A 23039-nucleotide genomic window follows, 5' to 3' on the forward strand; every position below is an offset into this window, starting at 1 on the left:
GCACATCTCTTGTGTGCTGCTTCCCATCCAGCAGGCTGCAGAAGGGAATAGGCTCTGTTAGGAATTTGCACTGTGCGTGGTACAACCAGACTGACAGAGATTTCTTGCTGAATTTTGAGAAGAAAGGCATTTCTGACCTGAATTGTAGGAGGAACTACCAATACCAAAAGAGTTTTACCCTTGAAAACTGTTTTTATTTTTTATAGTCTAAACATGACCTCTGACACAAAGATGTAAATGTTTAGACCAGTTTTAGTATCCATTCTTAGTGTGCCTAATACATGATCTGTAAAATCTTGCAGAATACCTCAAGTGCACATTTATCTCAAAATAATTTGTTAGTAAGACAGCGGTATGTATTGCAACAGTTGTGATCAGCTGACAAACTGCTTTGATGTAGTGTTGCAGCATGACTGTTTCATTGCCCTGACATCAGCTTCTCCATGGCATAAACTTTTCTGTGTCATGTAGTGCAGCCACTTTGTCATGGTTGCAAAGGGAAAGTCCTGTCCAAAAATGGACATTTTATACTTTCTGCCGTGTTGTGTGAAATTTGGACTCTGGTGTTCACAAGTGACTCTGAATCCCTACATGCACATCAATAAGCTGCACGGTCAGGGAGTGGTGGCTGCAGAGGACTGTGGGGACTACCACACAGCAGGAGATGCTCCTCTCTGCCTTGCCTTCTGTCCTCCCCAAGAAATAGCTCTGTGCATGGGGCAGGGCTGGCCCAGGTTTTCTTTTTCCTCTCGGCTCCCAGTTTAACCGGGAGGCAGCACGGTCCACGGCAGGGTGAGTGTGGTAGTGTGGTGTTCCTACTTGTTGCACCGTTCTGTCACAGGGAGGGCAGGACACAGCGGCGCAGTGAGCAGGTCCTGCACACTCATTAAACCATTGTTTGACCAGTGAGCATCATCTGAGGCTGCTCGCAAAGGCAGTGCTAGGTGCCCATGGTGCTGACACCTATTTCCCAGGCATGCCTCCTGCCACCATCTCTGTTGCATTAGGGGAATTCCCTGACTTCTGAGGAGAATTCAGCAAGGAGGATGGACATACAGACCTTTCCAGCTCCTTGCTCTCATTTTCCCTGGCTTAAGTTTCTGTTTACTCCTCCAGTGACAGTTTATAGGCCAGTGTAACTGAGGTCAGTATTGGGCTCTCTGTGTCTTTTTCATCATCTGCAGACTGGAGATACTATTTTTTGATAGGTCTGCATGAGTAATTCATGGTGTGGCCCCTTATTAAACAGATGTTGCCTCTCTGTTGGCAGATAGTCTGTACATGGATTGCATTCTTTTCAAATCTATTTGTTGTTCCAAATTATTCACCAAATACTTTCTGTAAATAATTTTATTGGCTTATAGTGCATTCACAACATGAATTTGAAGCTTGCCTTATAGGAGTATTTGTCATTGCTGGTTAAAACCTGTTATTTCAGCAACTGTTCCTCCCAGCAAACTGGTCTCATAGAAGCCTTCCCAGAAAGTGATAAAAGGATGGCACAAATGTACTAAGTGTGAATGTTTAGGGGGTATTCTTTTTCCTTTACTACTGATGCAGCTCTAATACTAGTCTGCCTCACTGGGTGTCGTGAAGATTGGAAAGGTGTGTTCTGAATGTGAAATGCTGCTTAAGTAGACAGTGATACCCCAGCCCTGACTGCTCTTCCCTACCTCTCCTTTCGATAGGAGGTGATGCATGGTAGTGTATGGTCCAGCTACTGCTGGGTGCAGGGCAGGAGGCGAGCAAAAGTGTTACTCCTCTGTGCTCATGGCCCTGAACCAAGCAAGGATCCATGAGGCTAAGTCTGTGCTAATAAAGAAAATGCGTGAGGGCCCAGACAGCAAGTAGCTTGGCATGGTTTTCTTCTCATCCGTATGGCTGAACTACTTTCCTTCCCAAAAGGTGTCTGTACTGACTTACAGACACCATTTGTGAGCTGTTCTATCCTCCAGACCATTCCTAGGAGGCTGAACCTGTGCCATGGACTGTACAGGCAATATGGGTATGGAGGTGTCCCTGTCTTTGGGTCCAGGGTAGTTTCCGGCATCTCAGGAACGTGTTTAAAAACCTGCGGGTTGCTCAGAAGCATTGCTTGAAGCACTATGTGGTTATCTGTTTACTTGAAGATCGATCCATTTAGGATATGCTCAGCTTCTCAGTGCCCCTTCCCTGGGAGCTAGGGGAAAGGAGGTGCTGGTGGTGTCCCTGGAAAGGTGCTGGGAGGGGATTGCAGCTCCCTGTCATACCGTCTGGGAAATGCAACAGGGAAACTGGGTATCTGGCTGGTGGCGTATGTTTACGGGGTAGGAGCCTGTTAGGGCAGACTAATTCTTTTGCATGCTCCCATCAAATCAGGTTGCATCACTGCAGGTAAAGAGAACATTTCATACAGGTAGAGCCCTAAATACGTTTTCCCTCCTTAATGTCTAAGTGCAGTGCTGTCCTGTTATGGCTACACAAACTTCTTGGGGATGTTGTAACAGTGCGTTGGTCTTCAGAACTTATTTCAAGTTGAACTGATCAGTTAGATCCTTGGGATGTGTAGAAAACACAAACCTCTAGCATACAATGGGGAGTCGATTTTTCTGAAGGTATATAGATATATTTTTATCCCCTGTTGTGTTGTTTCAACAATAAAAGGACAAAAACCTAAAAAATTCTTGGTGAGGAGCCCACTGCATGCAGCCCTTGTGCAGTCTTGCCCAGGAGACAATCTGCTGGGAATTTTTTTTTAGGTAAGAATGGCTGAAGCTTCAGGTATAGAGACCAGATGGTGAGAGAAGTGGGGGTCTCTTAAACCTCATTTATATATTTATCCTTTTATGATTGCACCTACCACCGTCCAGGATTTCTTTTAGCACTGAAGAGAAATAAATAGATGAAAGGGCCAGGAAAACAGAATCATTGGTGTTAACTGAGGGGTGTGGACCCTGACTGGCCACACTTGCTCACTCCAATTAAGTAACGTAAAGCAGAAAGTTTCCTAGCAGTGGGAAAATGCAGGGTCAGTTTGAAAAGGACCAGATTATCAGTTCTGCTCTTGTTTTAACTACTCAAATATTGATGCTGATCAATACTGTGTGGAGTTTGTAAAGCAGTTAAGTTTTGTATTTAGCTTCAAATCAAATATGTTGGTGGAAGTGACAAGTGTAAATCTGATGTAGGCTTGCTCGATGTCTAAAAACGACCTTTACAGTAGCTTGTTTTCCCTTGATATTTGGTCAGAGTTAGTGGGGAAAAAAAGGGGAAAATAAAAAGTTTCCTTAGCCTTTACTTAAGATTTTCATAGGTAAGGGCGTGCAAAAAAATAAGTATAGTAAAACTGTCACCTTGAAAATGTTAAAGTGTCACAATCAGTCCTCTATTACAGTTGCTTGTTAGGTGGGTTTGGTTTCAAAAGCACGGATGATGGTGGTTTGGAGAAGTTGCGTTAAAAATCTTGCTTGGGTTACAGAGCAGACATGCTCTTCTGCGTGCCCTTTCTCAGATGGTAAGTGCAGTTACTGACATGTCGCTGGAGAGGTGGAGCTCAGGGTTTTCTTCTTCTACAGCCTTTTTTTGCAGTAGATGAATCAGCCATTGTACTGAAATGCCAGCCTGGACCATGGGAAGAGAGGGAGATGCGTAGGTGCTGTGAGAGCAGTATAGCCATATAAAAATACCCTCCTCCTGCTGCAGCTGGTGGGAGATGGGGTTGATTGTGCCAGCACTGGAAGTGTAACAGCAAGGGATCTCATCGCTGTAACCTGCGTCTGGAGAGGGGCAGACGGGAACTGAAGGGCCCTTTGTCCTCTTCTCATCAGGCTAAACTTGGTTCTTACTTAAATCATTGCCCTTCCCACCTGTAGCTGTCATGAAGGAGTTGAGGTTGCAGAAGGTGGCAGTGATGGGGAGAGCGCTCAGTGGTGGGAGAGTGGGGTCTCTTGGCCTGTACCAAAGCAGCAAATGGCCAAAGATGTTTTGATTTTGGTTTGGTTTTCCTCACACCGGGGTGTTGCTGTGGATATGAAGCCTGGGGTGGGTGTAGGGTGATGGGGAAGCTGAAGGAGTCCATGAGGTGTCCTGAGCTGATCAACAGATCCTTGCCACTGAGAGAGAGGATGTCCCCCTTTGGCCCTCTCTCCTGGTATTCCACTGCTGCCTCGGAAGGCAGAGGTGGAGAGGGAAAAGGTGCACCCAGTCAAATCTGAGTAGTGGGCTACGTTAGACAGTTTGGAATGAGGGCAGCACATGTCTGTTCTTAGGCAAAGGAGAGGTTTTAAGTCCTGTGGCTTCTTACACAATGTCATTTTGTTTTGAGCAGACAGACTGGGACCTCCTCTTGATATACTGCTGGATTCACTGAACTGCACAGCGTTCAGTGTGCAATGGAGGATGCCAAAGCAGCATGCAAGCACCATCACAGGATATACGGTAAGCGATCCCCTGCACTGCTGGTAGAGGACTGAGCAGCCTCGGTAGCCTACACAGCCTCAGACTACACATGCCACATGGTGAAGCAAACAGGAGGGCCCACTCTCGTAACAAATAGTGCCATTGCCCAGAAGCAGGCAGGGGACAGTGAGCTTGAATGGATTGAGCTGTAAGCTTAAGAAACAAGCAGTTCATGTTTTAGAAGCAAACTATGATGGGAATTTGGGTTGGATGCCAAGGGCTTGCAGTGGATATAGATTTTTTTTCCTGTTGTTTTCATGTAAGGATCTTAGCACTCTCTGCAGCTGATAAAACAGTAGAGCGGAGCAGGTTGATGTTGCACTGTGCAAGTGAAGGGAGATGCACGGTGATGTCAGGGCCATTCAGATCCTTTGACTTGTACTTCCAGCCTGAGGATTGCTTTAGCAGGAATGGCTTTTCCAAACTGCACCTCTAAACCTTCCCAGACTGGCAGCAGGTACAGGGGAAAGAGAATTTCATGGTGTCTCTTCCTCTGATAAATACTGTACTTCATAACATCCCTGGGAGCCCAGCCACAGCCTTAAATATCAAGAAGTCCTTTGTTTTATTCCCCCCTACCTCAGTGGTGAATTTTCCTTAAAGTCAAGCAATTTTCCGGTTTTACCCAGCAGTTTTATAGGGGAGGCTCTGATCCTGTCCAAGCTTCAGACACGTTACCTTCTGCCTGCTGGGCAAACCAGAATGGCTAAACTAAACTGGGTACTGTGGTTTAGTGAGCGAGCAGAACAACCATGAGCACTAATCTGCCACTCATTTTTATTAGGTATTGTTTTAACAGGTATTTTATGGCAGTGAAACTCAGTCCCAAAATGGAAGTTAGTGCAGAATGAGCACCAAAAGCTGCGGGCTATTGAATCGAATTCATTGTTTTCCCTCTTCAACAAAAAACAAACAGCAATTGTTTTTGTTAGGATTTTCTGTGGAAAACTTTGAAATTTACAGAAAAAAAATCTAGTTTTACATAAAAACATGGGATGCAGAAAATTCCTACCTACCTTCATTATTAATGTATGCTGAAAGAGTTACAGAATTCCTTCCATTAGGTATTTCTGGTACACATGCCCTTTCATCCCATGGGCTTCTGAATGACAGTGATGCAGCCCAGTTACAGAGTTTTTTTATTTTTATTTTTATGAAAGTGCTTGTGGTCTAGGACACCAAGAAGTACTTGCTGTGGCCAGAACCTGCTGCAGCCAGGCTCTGTCTGTAGTTGGGTCCATGTTCTTTGTGTGAAAATAGAGATGCAGTAAATGGCGTTTCTACAGGTGATGATATTTTTCAAACAGTTGCAATACTTCATAGTCAGAAATCATGAATAGTTTTCACTTTTCATGCAGTGGATGAAGCTTCCAAGCCCCAGTTTGTTTTTAAGCCTTGATCTCATGTATGTCATAATAATAAAATCAATGGCAAACAGCGTGGATAGTGCTCTACTCAAACCATCTGCACTTCACGTTAACTTTTGATGCTGTGGCATTGCAGGGTCTCTGTGCACAGGAAAGCAGACTCTCCCTCGCTTGTTCGTTCCAGCACATGGCAACAGACATGGAGGGATGTTTATGATACAGCAATTTTTATAATGACGTAATCATGTACTGTCAGTATCTTCCTCATATAAAGTAAAATGCCTAACTTGTGCAGACCAATCCCACAAATCTTTAGCTGTTCATGCCGACCATGGCCAAATGATGCATAATTAAAGCTGTTGGTTCAAGTCTGCCCTAAAATCTAGGCTGTGTTTCACTTCTGTTCCACGTATAGACTGTAAGATGGTGTCCTTTGGCCTTACTGACAACTTCTTGCAAATGTGAAGGGAATGGTAAAGGGTGTTAGCTTTTCACGCATTTGAAGAAGAAGGGAATCAAAGGCTCAAATGCTGTCCACGATGTGATAACAATGCATTTGCTTTTAAGTCATAGAAGCATTGAGTTACTGCTTTAACTGACTTGACTCTATCTTCTTCCCAAGGTCTTTTACTCAGAGGTTGAAGATAACAAAGCAGTTAAACAGCTCTCACATGATGTTCCCCTGAGTTTGGATATGCTTAACATGGTGAGTATTTCTTTTCATCAACAGTCAGAAGCGCTGGAGCGGAGCATTCAAGTGGGAACTTGCAACTGTCTACTTGTTGCTGGTTTGCAAATTATGGTGAGGATCCAAGTCCCAGATCTGTTCTGGGTCTTGGGCAAAGGGAAATCACAATGTTTTTCTGTAATTCAGTCGGTGTGATACACTTTTGACCCTCATTGTCTGATTAATTTATCATGTAAAACCATTGGGACTTGCTTGCATCTTCCTAATACTGTCCTTTGGCATCTACTAAAATAGAAATTTTGATTTTGAATATGCATTTTCTGTGCACTTCCACGCATGGAAGGGGAATTACGTGACTATGCACAGAGATGCAGGATCAGTGTATGTGTATTGTAGTGTCTGACACGGGTAAGTTTGCGAGTTAAAGGAAACACAGGGTTTCCAGTGTATTTTTGTCTCTGTGTGAGACTGTGGCCTCCTGAAATACAGAACTTAATGTTTAATAGTGCTGCTTTAGTTGTACACTGGTGCAGCTTGTCCAGGTTCATCCCCTGGAAGACTTCCTCAACTTCTGGGTTTTTTGTGTTCTTGAAAGCACTACTTTTCCTCCTCACCTCCTATCTCACCCCTTTCCTTTAGTTCTGTTTCTCCTTTTATCTCTCCTTTGCTTTCTTACTTTGCTTTATTTCATTCTCCCTTTCTCTTTCCTCCTTCCCTTTTGCTGTCCAATTTCCCCTTCCTTTTCCACTTGTGAATGAACACTACCCCATCCTCTTCTGCACAGCTGAGAAGTTAGTGCCATGATGGAAGAATTCCTCTGTGCTTCTGGGTAGTTTTAATAACTGTCTGCTTTTAAAGGGTTTTCTCAAAACATGCTGATGCTTCCCTACTGCAGAGAAGCTGTCTTTTGAGTTCTGCAAGGCAGGAACAGAGATTTTGCAGCCTCCGCTTGGACAGAAAGTGAAGGAGCGTTGAAGGTTGGGTGCTGTGAGGGGATCAGTTTCATAGCACACCCTGCAAAGGGCTGTCTGTCCACGAGACAGGAACGTTACCAGCACAGGAATCCAAGGCTTATGTGTGTGCACAGAGGGACATTGCAGTCTTTCCAGTCTTTCTTTGGTGATCCTTCTTCACAGTTCAGTTTTTCCCACCTTTCTCTTCTACTCATCTTCATTCTCCTTTGTTGCCTCACCCCTCTTCCTTCAGCCTCCCCATGTGATGCTCAACAAACTGAGTTCACTGATATTTCCTGATCCCCGCTGGGCAGTGCTCAGAAACCTTCCCCAGGAGAAGTGTGAGGGGGATACTCAGAGTTCCTGCAGTTTTCTGTGACTCTGGTTGTCAGTTCTGATTCTTGCAGGTTGGTGGTATCACAGAGAATGAAAGAATATTGTTACCATGATATATTATTTCCTTATTTATCCATTATTTTCTTCCTTTGATCTTTACCATCATATTCCTTGTTTTGTTTTGTTTGTTTGTTTGTTTGTTTTTTAAAAACACACCCATTCTTGCTAGTAGTGCCCACAAAGATCAAACAGGACATTGGATTTTAGGACATTGGATTTTATCTTTATCCTGATAGCAGTAATTCTGACTCACTGGGAGAACAGTACTGGCACAAATGAGTGATAACCACATAGACTACTATATGCTGCAGTATTAGCCTTGTTTTAATTCACTGACCCATTATTTATATGTTTTTGCCATCACTTTTTAGTGTGTTATTTCGTTAACAAGTCCTGTTTCACTTTTTCCCAGGGTCAACTTGAAGGACAAGCAATTTTTGTAAGTATTGCTTCACATGAAACTTGGTCACAGCTGTGATTTCAAATGAATGAAATCGAATGTGCCTGACCTGGTCTTTCCACAGATTCACACACAGAAGTTGATCTCAAATGTTGATTCTAATTAGCACGTATAGAGGATCTTTTGTAGTCAAAATGTGGCAAATAGCAGCTAAAGCTCAAAATCTGGAGGCGAAGGTGGACACGTAGTTGCAGCAGCTCTCTTTTTAGCAATGGATAAGCTTTTCTCTCAGTCATCAAAACTATAGATGTCTTGTTTTGCTGGGGTAAATTTGTCTAAAAAAATGAGCTGTATCCAGGCAGTGAGGACTAAAGAGGGACAGGGGCAGCTGGGCAGGCAGACACACAGTGGCACACACAAAGCCTGCCAGCTGAAGAGGGGATGAAGAGGAAAAACCTAAGTCAGTCCAGTGAGAGCGGAGGAGGAGGAGGAGGAACGATGGAAGAGGCCAGCCACGCACTGCCCAGGAGGAAGGAGTGGGAGACTAACAACTAGCATAAAACAGGTTTGAAAAAAACTCCCAGCTCTCGTAATGGCTTTGCAGATGGTAAATTATTCAGAGTAATTATTTCCAGTCCTGCACTCAGTCCAGTCTGCTTCCTGTCGTCAGCAAAGGATGGGGTTTGTTGTGAGGGGGGAGCAAGGAGGAGGTGCTGGGGTTCGGGTAGGGTAAGCACAGCGATTTCTGTGTTTAACAGAAGTTCCCAACATCATCAGCCTCTTGAAAACCTTGGTTTCTTTCATTCTGAGTGCTGTTTTAGGAATGGAGAAATCCCACAAAGTTGGTGGATCTCATGCAGAAGTTTGGTTGGACTGTAGGAGGCTGATGCCCAGATGAGACCTCAGGATGTGCTTGAACCAGGACTATCTGGTTCAGTCCCAGCTGAGCTGAGTCTGGATTATGGCATTTCAGAGTTGAGGTTCCATGCTGGGCCTTTTTTTTTTTGCTTGGTAAAAATAACACTTCTGAGGGGTACTTGGGGAGAAGTACGACTGACTGCAATTAATCAGCTCCCAGCTGTCATTAATCCTCAGGAAGTGGTGTTTTCTCTGAAATGCTTTCTGTTATATTCATACCAAACTCAACAGAAATCTGCAATAGTTTTGTGGTTAAGTCTGCATAGGTCATGTTTCTGTCACTAAGCCTCCTCTCCTGATGCCAGGTACAAAGCCGCTGCGTTCTCCGGGGACTGTGCAAGACTGTCATAGCAAGAGCAGAACTGCGTTGCCTGTTTCTGCATGTGCATGTGCCTGTGCATTTGCAAAGGGGATAATGTATCATAGCTGTATTATATCATCTTATAATAGAGAACATGTGAGAGCGGCCAGGAGAAGTGCAGGTGCTGTACAATTTAATAAGGCATTTGTTCTACTGGGCATAATGTTCAGGAAGTTGTGCGCAAATAATAAAAGAAAAACAGCAAGAAAAATTAGTAGACTTTAAAGGTGGGAAGTTTTGGGTCAGGGATACAGCCATGGAGAGTAATAGCGTTCCCTATCAAATCACCAAACACACCAGTACAAAACCAGGAGCGAGCAGCTGACACCAGTAGTGCAGGGAAGGAGCTGTCAGGGGATCAAGTGCCACTAAACCCAGCTCGGTTTCTGCAGCTGTGCTGTAATCCAGGGTTTGGTGTTTTTTTGGATTAAAACAAAAACAAAACAGAAAACAGATACTCCTTGGAAAATATTTTGTAATCCTCGTTTCTTTGAGGTGGCTTACTGCACAGCCTTACAGTTTCAACACACGTGGAGGGAGGGCAATCTGTGTGGCAGGGCAGGGGGGGATATGCAGTTTCTGGGTACATCTGGCTCCTCTGCCACAGAGAAGGCATTGTGTTGCTTCACCCTGTTCAAGAATGTGGGGTTGTGATGAAAATACCAAATGTCACTTTGCAAGGTTTCAGCAAGAGTGTTGTGTAAGACAGAAAAGGGAGGTTGGTGCCTGGTAAAGCCCCACCAGCAATGTGATGTCTGATTTGGGGTGTCACGCTTCAAAATGTAGAGCCAATCTGAGTCGAGAGAAAGACTAAAAAAGTGATGGAGGCTTAACTCTTCCACATACTACCTAAATTCTTTATCTTTGAGTCCACAGTGTCTCTTCTGGGATGAGTAAAACTTGGGTTTAAAGACCCTTCTTCAAAATGGAAGCAAAAAAAAAAAAAAAAAAAAAAATATTAAATAGGTACTCCCAGGCTCCTGGACAGGGGCGTACAAGGAAATGTGTTTGTTCTCCAGAATCTCATTTGAAAGTGTTCTGTTGTGAGGTGGGTATTCCTGAGATTGCACGGGTCAGGGCAGCTTGGTGATGTCCTATATCTTTACATATTCACTAATGCCTTGATCCTAGAAGATCAGAAAATATTTGATATCAAAGATACCCATTGTATGTCCAACAGCTGTGTTCACGGCGAGGACATTGCCAGGAGAAGGAGGCAGGTAGCCGAGCAAGGGAGCACTTTGCTGAGGTTTTGGGGGTACCCGTGTTGAACTTAAATAACTAAGTAGATGTTAGGACTTTGAGCTTGGTTCTTGCAGTCAATGAGATTCATTCTGTTTAGTTTACTCTCGACTTGATTCTGGAGGTAGTAATATGAGGCATATGTGCATCAATATCACACTCTCTGCAGAGGCCAGGTTCCTGAATAGTGTGAAAGCAATAGAACACATTATGAAGAACTTTTTTCTCGTAAGAATAAATGTAATTGAGGGGGATGCAGGCAGGAAGAAATGCACACAGCTGAAATACAGATGGACAGTATGTGTGGCATGGAGGATGGAATGGCAGGAGCAGAGTCATTAGTATTGTCACAGGGAGGAGGTGCTGGGTTTTCAGAACTGGCTTTTCAGATCACATTTTGAAAGATCTGTCACTTCAGCTACAAGACTGAAAGACTCAGATAAATCTTTCAGTGTGAGTGTCCTTGCTGTCTCTGTCTGGGCAGTTACTTTTCCAGCGTTGTTATCGTCTCTCTCAGATGAATTCAGATCATTCAAGCAGATCAGGGGTGAATGATGGAAAAACAGGGTAATGATCAGGTGGTGCATGTTAATAGGAAATGATGGAGCTCCAAAACCACAGCTAGAGAATTGACAGATGGCAGGGTGTTGCCAAAAATGTTGTAGTAATAACATAAGTTCCCTGAAGAATAGAGGGGGAGACTTTGTCCAAAATACTGCCGTAAGGAAATTTAGCAGTTAATAAAATTTAAGGATAGTTTACTGTTTTTCTGCAACTGGAAATGCAAATTTAAAGTCTGTTCCAGTGTGAAGAGAAAGGTGATCTCTGCATTTTCACATGCACTGTGAATAATGTTTTTAATATCAGAGAATGAAAAATAGAAGACAAATCCATGTAAAACATTTTTTTGTAAGTGCCTTTTTTCACACCAAAATGGTCTGTATTGTAGAACCTGGTGTTTCTGTTTACTTGTATATGCTGTCAAAATTCGTAAGTCTGGATTTACATCTCTCTACAGATGGACTGCAGGTAAAGAATTCTGAATTTCTATACACACATGCACATGCTCCATTAAAGACTGGATATAAATGTCTGAAGCAGATTCATGCTATGTGCAGTAGCCCATGATAGAATGTAATTTTTTGGTGACATTTGCTAATTTCTTGGAGATTTGAGCAGGCTCCTCTAAACAGTATTCAGCAGCACAAGCTCTTCTTGTGTAGGTTAGCATCGTCACCCTTACAGTAGTTGTCTGTGGGTTAATCTTTCTGTATTTATGGCTGAAGGACAAATACGGGAAATGCTGGGTTCAGGTCAGGGCTAATAGCTGGGCTAGGAAAGTTGTGAGAGGTGATGGGAATGGTCTCCGCTCTGTGAGAAATTAAAGATCATCAGTTCACACTGCATCAGCTTGCTTCGTTCTCAGGAGCTTCTGTGGTCTCTGGATTTAAAAGAAAAACAAAAGCAAAGAAACAAACAACAACAATAACAACAACAACAAAAAGACAAAAAAACAACAAAAAAAAGCAAATGCACCAGACTGATATGGAGTGCCAGCAAGTGGCTCAAGGGAGGGAATAGTATGTGACTTTGACTTCACCAGGAAAAAAGCCGGACAGCGAATGCAAACAATCTGCAACCTTGTGAGTTATGCTGAGAAATAGGTCCAGGTCATCCCTGCGGATTCCCCCGGGGTGAAGCTGCAGCTTGAGAGGAAACACATGGTGCTGTTTGTGTTTGTTGCTTCTGCGCTGGGCTGGGCTGGGGACAGTCCTCCTAGGAGGTTACATGGAAAATGCCGTGTAAGATTCCCAAATCCCAGCTCACAGCAATGTTCTTAGTTGCATGGAAGAGCTTTCACAATGTTCTTGTCTTGTCTCCTCTTGACTCTGGTAGGAAGTTGTTATCGGTGATCTGAAGCCAGGCGTTCCACACCGTGTTAGTGTTGGAGCATATGGCTGGGCAGGGAAAGGACGACCCAGCATGCCCAGAGATGTGACAACCTTATCCCAAGGTAACACCCAGTATATGTCTTTCTGTGGCAAAACTGACAGGGCACACACCTGTAACACAGCACATCGCTTGCGCCTACATCTCTGTCGCATGCAGTATGGTAATATTTCACTGTTATTTTTCCACAAGTATGGGATTTTAGAGGGGCATCAGCTGAGGGGAGAAGCTTATGAGTTTGGTTCCCAAGTCTGTGGGTGCTAGGTTATTGTGTGTATTAGCTCGTCTGCTTCTGTAATGCTGTTCCTTTGCGTTTCTTCTGGCTTAGATAAGTGCATGCCCCCTGCACCACCCTATCAGCCCCAGGTCGTGGTAGTTTCTGATTCAGAAGTTGCTTTGTCCTGGAAGCCCGGAGTGAGTGAAGGAAGTTCTCCCATCCAGTACTACACAGTGGAGTTTATCAGGCAAGTTTGCAGTGGAGTCTGTGCACTAGTTTATTTTTGGGTTTTGGTTTTTTTTTTACTTAAACTGTACTATTAAACTGCATATGGATTCTTCTCATGGTTTGTTTATTTACTGTGTATAGTACACTTAATTTTTCTCTCAATGTGTGTTGAATTGTCATAAAAACTTAAAGACAAAACCAGAAATAACCTGATTTATAAAATCATCAATAGGTTGTACCTTCTGATTGAAGAAAATAAGGTCTCATTTGATCTGTTCCCTCTGATAAAGGCCTGGGTGAATGAAGTTTGAAGTTTCTCCTGTCATCAGATGCTGTTGAGAAAAGCGTGTGTGGCAGAGTATTTCCCTTGAGCAGGAGTACCCTGGTCTGATATAGGAAATAATCTGAGAACTGCAAATCCAGTATGCTGGGCAGTGTTACCTGACGAAAGACTTTTGGGTCTTGAGCTTGCAGGACTCGGACTTGCTTTGTTATTCTAATGCTAATCAAGTTTACAGGAAATTCTGGCCTTTCAGTTTAGATTTTTCTAGGGTAGATGGGGTGTTGGTGGGGCTTTTTTTTCTTTTCTTATGTTGGACTCTCTGAAATTTGCAGTAATAAAACTGAACTGTGAAAAATTGCCCATCAGGTTGCTTTTATAAAAAGCATATGAAGGGTCAGGAGGAGGTGATTATATCTGCATGCACAAACAAGTATTCATACCTGACTGTTCGTATGCTTGTATAAGCTAGTATGTGCTTAGAAATCTATTTATTTTCATTTGCTTGTGCCTGTATTTACCATTACAGTGAATGCAAAATTCAACCTTTGGAAGTTTAATCCTTTGGGTTGACACTTGATGACAGGTCTTAGTTCAGGTTCCTGGATAAGAAGAGAGAATTGCTTCTTTCACTACTCTGAGCTGTAAAGGTCAAAAAATCATTCTTCAGAAAAACACATTGATTTTTTTAAAAGGAACTGTTGTTGTTGAAACAGACAGAAGGAACAATTGGTTTTCGGTGCTCAAAGTGTGGTTTCAATGTAAAAGATATCGATGTAGAAAAGAATCTCAGTTACATGGAAGAAAAGAATCCCCTGGCTGAAAGCCTCCTTGTGAATTCACCCTGCACTTTGAATCAGCATGTCTCATACTTGGTGGGAAGCCATCCAACGTTCATTGCACCGGGAGGCAGGACATGAGGGCTGAAGATACGTTATGGCCATCATGTAAACTCTACTGTAGCATTACCGTGAAACTTCTCTATTTTTTAAACACAATCATTATCTGAGCCTTTCCCTCTTCTCCCCATCTCTTCTTGCTCATTTGCTTGGTCAGTGGGGAAGGGATTTTCTGGCAAAAACACTACTGTCACCTTTGTCCTTTTGCTGGAAAGTGGAGCCTGCAGGTTTATGTACAACCCCTCATAGCATGAGGGGCTTGCTAATGGAAAAGGTGGGTACCATTGTCTCCATCTGATGCATTGAAAATGCACCCTTGAATGTTTTTGTTCAGCCAGGGAGTGGAAAGCTGCCTTCACTGTTTAAGTCAAAAGATGTGATTAATAGAAATTTCAGTGTTTCATGGGTTTTAGACTTTGGGAAAGAACTTGCTAACAGCACAGTGTTTTGATTACATTGTTTAGTTTGCAGTTTAAAGCTAAACTGAAAGGTTTTTTGTTAATTTTGGGATTATAGTCTCTTAGACTTGGAATTTTGATTATATGTTTGCAGAAAGTTCAGTGAGCCATGAGCCCTAATGGCAGTTAGAGGTGAAGATTTAAGTTTAAGCTTCATTGTCTTTGCTGCATATAGTTTTAACTACTGTAAAACGTATTGACATGAGTTAAAGCTGTTACATTAAACCAATGTAAAACCGGAACAAAACAGTGCAAGTAAAATTTAGAATGTCAAAGAAATACAATATTATCGTGTGCTTTTGCAACATTAATTACTTTCTTATTCAAATGTGTAATTTCTCTTGGGTGCAGCACAAATGTCTAAAAACTATGACATTGTTTAAATAATTTCCATCCCCTTAGTGCTAACTTCTTGACTTTAACCCTAGAAAACCCATGGTAAGGACTGAGATTAGGAAAAACCACTCTTTGCATTTGCTCAACTGTGATACGGAGGTCTAAAACCTCATAAAAATTCAATACATTAATTGTTTGCCAGTACTAGAATCTAATCAGAATCAGAGCTAACCTTCACTCTGCTTCTGCTCGGGGTCTAAGTTTGGGCCTTATTTAGGCACTTGCTTGGGTTTCCCTTGGGACCTTTTGGTTCACTATAGGCAGTGGAAGGATGCAGGCCCTTTCAGATATAGGGTGAGCTGGGCTAACTCAGGCTGAGATCTGCTGTTGACTATAAGGAGATGCTTAGGAAACCATAATCCCAACTTGTCTAAATGCTAAAAATCAGGAGGGCAAATGTAGGTCTCACTGTTCACTGCACAGTTCATAGGGAATGTGTAAAAGAACGTGTTACATCCAGAACAGCTGATGGTGTGTGTGGAAGCTTGCAGGATCAGTGTAAATAGTCTGTTGGTTTATGCTGGGAAATATTTTATGACAAACAACATTCTTATGAAAGCCTCCAAAGTGAGACCGTGGACTTAAACATACTAGTTTGGGTGTTTTTCCTAAAGGTACTGTGAAAAATTAGTTCTCAAAAATGTCTTGGATATTTTCACCCAAATACTCCAAATACTCAAATCTTTAATCTGTTGGATGCCTACCCAATCTTCTAAACTTGGAAACTAACCTCTCCAAATTTTTGTAGTCAGCTAGCATCTACAGATGTGTTCCAGCAGTGTGTGCCCTAAAAAGATGAGGTCACTTCCTCTTCATCTCCTAGATACATACATGAAGTCAACAACTTTCAATATTAATACTGACACAAAGGGAAAGTTTTTCAGTGTTTTGGTAGTAGCGTGAATGTAGCGTCAACTACAATGAACTGGGCAGGTTCTGCTGATAAAACTGGGGAGAATTATCAGTATGCCGATGTTAGGGTGGAACAGGTTCAGCATAGTGTTGTGGCCAGGTTTCTTGATTAGTTTGAAGCCTTGCCCCCCAAAAAGATATATCCCTAAATACGTTCTGTGTTGAATTATTTGTCCCTGGCACTACACTGAACTAGGCAATCGTATTTGCTTTTGTTTGTAAAAAACCTGAAACAACAGATCTGACCGGGGAGACACCCTCTGATGTCCAGCAAAAAAACTTTTAGTACTGTTTTCCTGATTAATGCATGAAACAGATTTATCTGCCTTAACATTTTCCTCACTGTTTGTGAGCATTAAATCCTTGAAAAGGTAATTAATGAAGGAAGAGGAGTGGAAGATGTATAAATTAAAGAGGAAGTGTGCTTAACAATGTTAGACAGCATCAGGGGAATATTTAGCAAAAGAATGAGATTAGAAAATTATCTACTTTTCATTTTCTTAGAGTTGACCTGGCATGTTGATTGATATAGTTCATAGAAATAATCACACAAAATGTCACAATAAGGCTAATAATAATAATTACTAAAAATAATATCCTATAGTGCATTATTTTCTACGGTGAGTCTTCTCCGTAGTGAATAAGAATGTGTTGTACTTGTCACCATATTTATTATTTGTGGGAATATTTTTTACAAAAATTTGTAGAGATGAATTTGCCACTTGAGTACAAACAGCAGGAAAGAACAATCAAAAACTTTATCCAAATTGGATTGCTAGCAGGTGCTTCACTCTGTTAAATAATTTCCAGATGATTTTAAGAGCAAGCTCAAGTGAGTATAAAATCGCTGTCCTCTGCATCAGAAAGGTTTCCTTTCTCAAGCTGAATCAGTCCCCAGATTACAATGTAAAGCGATAATCCACATGTTTTGGGTATGTTTGGGGCAGAATTCTGCCTTTGGTTTATATCCATCCAGTCCTATTGACTTTACCCGTATGTTAATTATCTTAAAAATGTGGACTTTGTCACTGGGCAGATTATTACTGCATGGCATTGTACGTTGCAGATGTACAGCTGTAACTTCAAGAGCGGAAAATGCCCATGGAAGTTGTCTGGTTCCCCCATGCACAGATTCAATGTCTGGAGCCGCCCTGCGAGGGCAGAGACCTGTGCTGGGGAATGCAGCGCTGCAGAAAGATAGGAAAAGTGGTATCCAAATGAGCCCTTCTGGTGTAAAAGTTGACACAAGCTGAAATTTGATGCAGGAAAGGACCATGGAGAGAGTTTTAAGCCAACATTCCCAGTTTAGAAAACACAGGAGCTGGCTAGCCCTGGACACAGTCACCAGCTGAGGTTGTTGTGTTCCTCTCCCCATCTGTTCGCCATTTTTTCATCTTGTACCTATTTGTTCACACAGAGAATGTTCTGGAGAAGTAGCAAAGGTCAAGTGATATATCTTCCTCTGTCCCTCTCCTTCAGCTGCACATAGTTAACTGGTTTGCAGACATTTCCTTCATTATTTACTTCTGCAGAAGGAAGTCTTGCGAGAGGGAGTCTGCAGAGGCGAAGGCTGGTCTACAGTTTGTGTTACCTTCTACATCTGTGTAGAGTGCAATACCTCCTTGGCGTCCCTCTGTCAGAGGTGTGTGTTTCCATTTGAGTGCAGACATTGGCAGGGTCTGTCGCAAAGAGACTGTGAGGCAGCTCTTGAGCTAGCAGGAATTCCTTGGACTGGAATTGGAGCCAGAAGGAGATGCGTACAGGAAAATTAAAAACATTACTAAGCAAGCATGTGGAAGGAAGCGATGTTAACGGCTTTCATTTGGAAAACACTATATATTTTCATTTTGGCCCAGGCATCAAACCTTGAAGAAGGGAAACAATGAAAGAGTAGCCAAAATAAATGCCCTCCTGTCTATGAGGAAGTGGTGGTGGAGGGTGGCTTAAGATGGTCTGTTCAGTTGTCATTTACATCTTGTGCATTTGTCTGATTTTACTTTTATTTTTAGCAAGGCAACGAAATGTTCACATCCTGTGTGCTGTTGTGCATGGGAGCCAGGCAGCTGGGAGCTGCTGCTTTGTCACTGCGCTTGCCCGGCTGGCACAAAGCAATGAAAGCTCAGTGATCGATAAATCTTGTATTGGCTGGTAAAAGAAAACATACATTAACTTTGGCATTTCCTTCCAGCTGTAAATAAACAAATGCAAGATGCCTGCCTTGTGCTATAATTTTCATTGGAAGACTGCTGGAGACATTTGCAGCTAGTCCTATGTAAACACTGGTAGATCAAGGGAGCACTTGGAGGTTATTTCCTGTAATAAATATCACAAGGACATCTCAGAAAAGGACACTGGAATAATTTTCTCTGAAAGTAATTTCTGTCCCTATTTTACTTTCATAGGCTTCAATTTGAATACTTTGGGTGGCCTAGACTTAACATTTACATTTTAATTTTGTTTGTGTTTATTTACTTTCTCATTCTGTTCTCTCTTTAGTAAGAAGACACCACTTCTAGAGGGAGTGTAAATGGTGTGAAAGCATCAGAATACTCTCTGAAAGTATTTGAAATAGCCCTCCCTTTTCCAGTGTCCCTCTGCATATGAACTTAAACATTTGAGACCAAACTTTTGTACTGATTTAAGATGGATTATAATGGCCCTTAGAGCAAGCATTTATTGGCAGCTGGCTTCCAGTATGAATCAGGAGTTAACCACACACATTGTCCAGAGGCAGACATGGAAATTTTGTGGCAAAATCCACATACGTAGGCCAGGTTCTCTGCATTATTGTTCTGTTTTGGGTTTTATTTTTTTTTTTTTTTTGGAGGGTGTTGGGTTTTTTTTGGTGTGTGAAATACTGCTTTATAGAGCCAAATAGGGGATTGAGAACTGCAAGTAATATACCTCCACTTGAGAACTGCAACCCCCAAATCCATGAAGACAGATAAACAGAACTTGATTATTCAAACCATCCTCTAAGCTACCTCTTTGGCTTTATAAGCAACATCTGAATATTGGTTTTGTATCACTGTATAATTTTGATATCACAGGCTTTGCAGCTTAGTAACGAATGGTTGCATAGTCTGGCCTCTTAAAAGCGAATGATTTCAGTGATGATTTAATAGGCTTATATCTCATTTAATTTGGTATTTCCCAGGATAATTTAGAGGCAATTAATTTATAAAGCCAACTTTAGTTATTTATGATCTTGGCTTTGTTTGATCTTGAAGGCCAGACCTTGACAGCAATTGGACGGTAATAAGAGAGCAGATCCAGATGGAGTCCATGGTTCTCAAAGGACTTGTCCCAAACACCAAGTATCAGTTTGCCGTCCGAGCAACAAACTCCTATGGATCCAGCCCTGCCAGTGCCCCAAGTGACGTCATCCGAATGTTCAGTGAGTAGAACCACCTTTTTGTAGTTAAAACTGTATAAAAATAAAATGTATCTGTAAATAAAGTGTATCTGCGGTAGCCCATGGAGGGCTATTGGTGGGAAGCGTCACTCTCCAAGCACAGGCACCCCCAGTCTGACATCCCTGCATCCTGTCCATAGAGCTTGCAGCATCCTGTGAAAGTCAAGCCACAATCACAGATTTGAAAAGCACTAGGGAGAAGTGCTCTCATGCCATTTCTCTGCTCTGGAGGTCATTGCCAGATATTTTTGGATCACTACTTACTGACTTTTGTGCTAGTTTCATGCAGAACTGATAAGTGAATATCATGGGGAGAAATGAGAGAGATGAGTCTATTGTTCATATTTTTTTTTTCTGTTCTTTGAATCTAAACCTTATGTATTACATTTATAATTTAAACAACTTGCGAAGACCAAAGCAATTCTATACTGTTTTCTGAGGAGTAAGGCTCTTACAACTATTAAGCACAATCGTAGAAATGATGATATGAAGAAGTGAGAATATCTTTTTGATCAAAAAACTGCATAGCAAAAAATTTATGTGAAAATGCATTCAAACATACTTGAATAATCACAGCTTGTTAACTATTACAGTGTACATTTGTACAGCAATGTAGGCCATGCACACTGCAATAAGGGACAGGTCCTGTGCACATCTGCCGATGGCCTTCCTTGGGATATAATCCTCTGTCAGTGCTAGAGTCTCTGTGGGCTGACTTGGAGGTGCTATCGCTCCTCATCACCCCCAGAGTCATAGCTGTATGTGAGAATCCCAACCAAGCCGACACAGAGCACATGTGAAATTGTACAAATCACATCTGTTGCCACTGAGTCGACGCAGAAGGCAGAGCCAAGGCTGGCAGGGTATGGGGACTAACTGAGCTATATCCTTAATGTGCCAAACTTTTTACTGTGTTTAAAGGGTTTCAGTACTTTTAAGTTCCAGTTCTGGAGTCATTTATCGGGGACAGAATACCACATGAGAAGATACCTGGATATAATTTTAGCAGATTAATGAACTGTAAAAAAGAGCAAAAAACTTGTTTTATTTCCTTTTCTCATCTGCATGCTCCACTGCAAATAATCTTTAATTAACTGGTAGAAAATGAGCAGCTGGTATTCAGGTAGGATTGTGCACTCTGCAAGAAGAATTTGCAAGCAGTGGAAACACGGACCACCTCCTTAGTGATCCACCAATCTAACCTGCTAGGGAGTTATTTCTAAATTGCCTCCCTATCTTGGAATCCCTTGTTTTCATTGACTGTTATGTCGTGGTTTCCATTCTTGTTTCCCTTTTGTCACAAATCCCTTGAACAGTTTCCAGGAAGTTTGTTATGACTGCTGAACCTGTAAGTTTTAACTTCTGAAACAAATGCTTTTGAAAAACATTGAGGTGCCACATACTCTGGGGTTCCTTGGCCCCTGGATCCTCAAGACTCAGCTCGTGCTGCCTCAGGCATACTTGTGTGTTCCTCACTGTCCAGTTTATCTTTGGATATGAGTGGCTGCATTCTTTGGTCAGAAAAGATGAAGTGTTTACCGCTGTTAATAAGGATGGAGTAGTCTTCATGCTGCACTTATTGCTGCAGTACTCTAGGAAAGGCACTTGATCTTTGGAAACTGCCTGTTCTGCAGAGACCTGTTGAGATGGCTCTGAACCATGGGTTTTTGTCAGTAGAGCTTGGAATCAAATTCACACCCAGTGTAGGTAAATGCTGATTTCTGGAGAGATGCGTAGGGGGCATGAGCTTGATTCTCTGTGCCTGAATAGTGAACGTATTATGCCTGTTGCACTGCTCTCTGAATAGGCTCAAAACCCCTGTGCTGGTCCATGGTAGGCACACGGGTGCAGCTGTGACTGAGAGCTTGGTCCCCCTGCACCAAGGAGCTGGCAGTGCTTGGTGGAGACCCTCCATGAGTGGACAGAGCTCCGCCAGCTTGGGGCCACGTCACGCCTGTGATGTGCTCCAGCCCTGCACCAAGTCACTTGAGCTTTGTGCTACTGGGGCAGGCTCTGGGCCCTCTGGCAAATGCAAATGTGGTTCCTTTGCCAGTCTGCTCTTGGTTTCCAGGATGGATTTTGTAAATAGGCTTAAAGGCTGCAGTAGCCACTATGCATGGAAGCCTGTGTTATCCCGCAGCTACCTGTCTTCACAATCGCCTTTTTGCAGAGCAATGAGTGATGTTCAAAGGTGACAGAGGATGCATGCCTTTAGAAGTAAGTTCTGCAGCTTTCTAGAAGCAAGAGTGTAACTGAGTATAGCAGCTCTCACTTGGCTTTGCTTGCAATGTCTGTCTAACAAACTGGGTTTGAGGTTAACCAAATACAGAAGCACATTGTGCTACTAAAAGCCAAACTTCGGTTGTGAAAAAATGTTCTTGATTGAAGTTGTGCGTAGCCTGAAGATTTATTTTTCCCAAAAACACTAAAAAACCCTGAAGAGTGATTTAAATCATTGACCAGATTCATGTAACGAACAAATGCATGCTATGCTCAAGTAAAACTCACTCCCAGTTCACATGATGTATCTGCTGGTGCCTCCCCCCTTCTAATAGCCAGAAAGCCAGGAGTTACCTTCTTTGGCCCAGTTAAGCATTCACTTCAGTTGCTCAGGTGTAGATATTTGGTGGATTTAAGGACCTCTAGGTCCTGTGGTTTTCAGCTGTCACGGCAGGAGGGCATGCACTTCTCAGGCATCTCCCAGACACCTGACAGTCCTCTGGGGATGTCTCAAGTACCGTAATGCATCTCATGTGGCACCAGATGCCCAGCTCTTTCAAAGTGTCAGCAGACACCTTTTACCCACCTATTGTTGCTGGAAGAGTTTCATGACAGTTGGCATGAAACTGAAGCATCTTTGCTCTTCAGGGTGCACATCACAGGAATTACTGTCTTCATTATTACCACAGTTCCTCCTCCCATGTAAACAGAAGCATGCCACAGATATTTGATGCTATTTTCTGACTGACTGTGTATTCCTCAGAAATACCTGAAATATCTTAGGAAGCTGGCAGAGTTCATACAGTATCTGCCTCCTTACATTTAGCCCACATAGTGCTGGCACTAAGGTCCCTAGTGTGTTTGGCTTTTAAAAATTTGCAGCTTTATGCTTGTATATCCTGGGATTTTATGCTTATTTTAAAATTATGTTTTTCTGATGCTTGTTTTAACTGAAGAACAAATTCCCAGTGTTACGTCTGATGCAGTGGACCTTCTAGGCAGGCTGAGACAGAGATGAATCCTGCAGACACAGTCCATGCTACTTGGGGTTGTTTTCTGCTGGGTTTATCTCATTCTCACATGTAATTGTCTCATTTTGGTTTTAAAAGGTGGCTGGCTTTGCAGTACTCCTGACTGCATTGTTTCATGTCAGCATAAGAAACGGTTGTCTTTGTTTGCTAAAATGTTCTTCTGAAGGGTGGCTGACAGTATCACCTAATGTGACAGACCTCCCAAGGTCTTTGCGAATAGAACATGTGGCCTTGATTATAAGCAGTTACACCCTTAACTAGTAAAAAATGC

At 42.5% G+C, this 23039-nt stretch overlaps 1 protein-coding gene across 2 annotated transcripts in view; it reads left to right on the top strand.

The window, feature by feature from the left end:
• Positions 1 to 23039, top strand: part of EGFLAM (EGF like, fibronectin type III and laminin G domains) — an 88686-nt gene that overhangs the window by 24710 nt on the left and 40937 nt on the right. For both annotated transcript variants that reach the window (XM_080372115.1, XM_080372116.1), the window contains exons 2-7: positions 4307 to 4416; positions 6427 to 6510; positions 8254 to 8280; positions 12659 to 12776; positions 13041 to 13176; positions 19333 to 19499. In XM_080372115.1, coding sequence (XP_080228241.1) covers positions 4307 to 4416; positions 6427 to 6510; positions 8254 to 8280; positions 12659 to 12776; positions 13041 to 13176; positions 19333 to 19499 — 642 coding nt within the window. The remainder of the gene's footprint in view (positions 1 to 4306; positions 4417 to 6426; positions 6511 to 8253; positions 8281 to 12658; positions 12777 to 13040; positions 13177 to 19332; positions 19500 to 23039) is intronic.

This window comes from Falco punctatus, assembly GCF_963210335.1.
Source record: "Falco punctatus genome assembly, chromosome: Z".
Lineage (NCBI taxonomy): Eukaryota > Metazoa > Chordata > Aves > Falconiformes > Falconidae > Falco > Falco punctatus.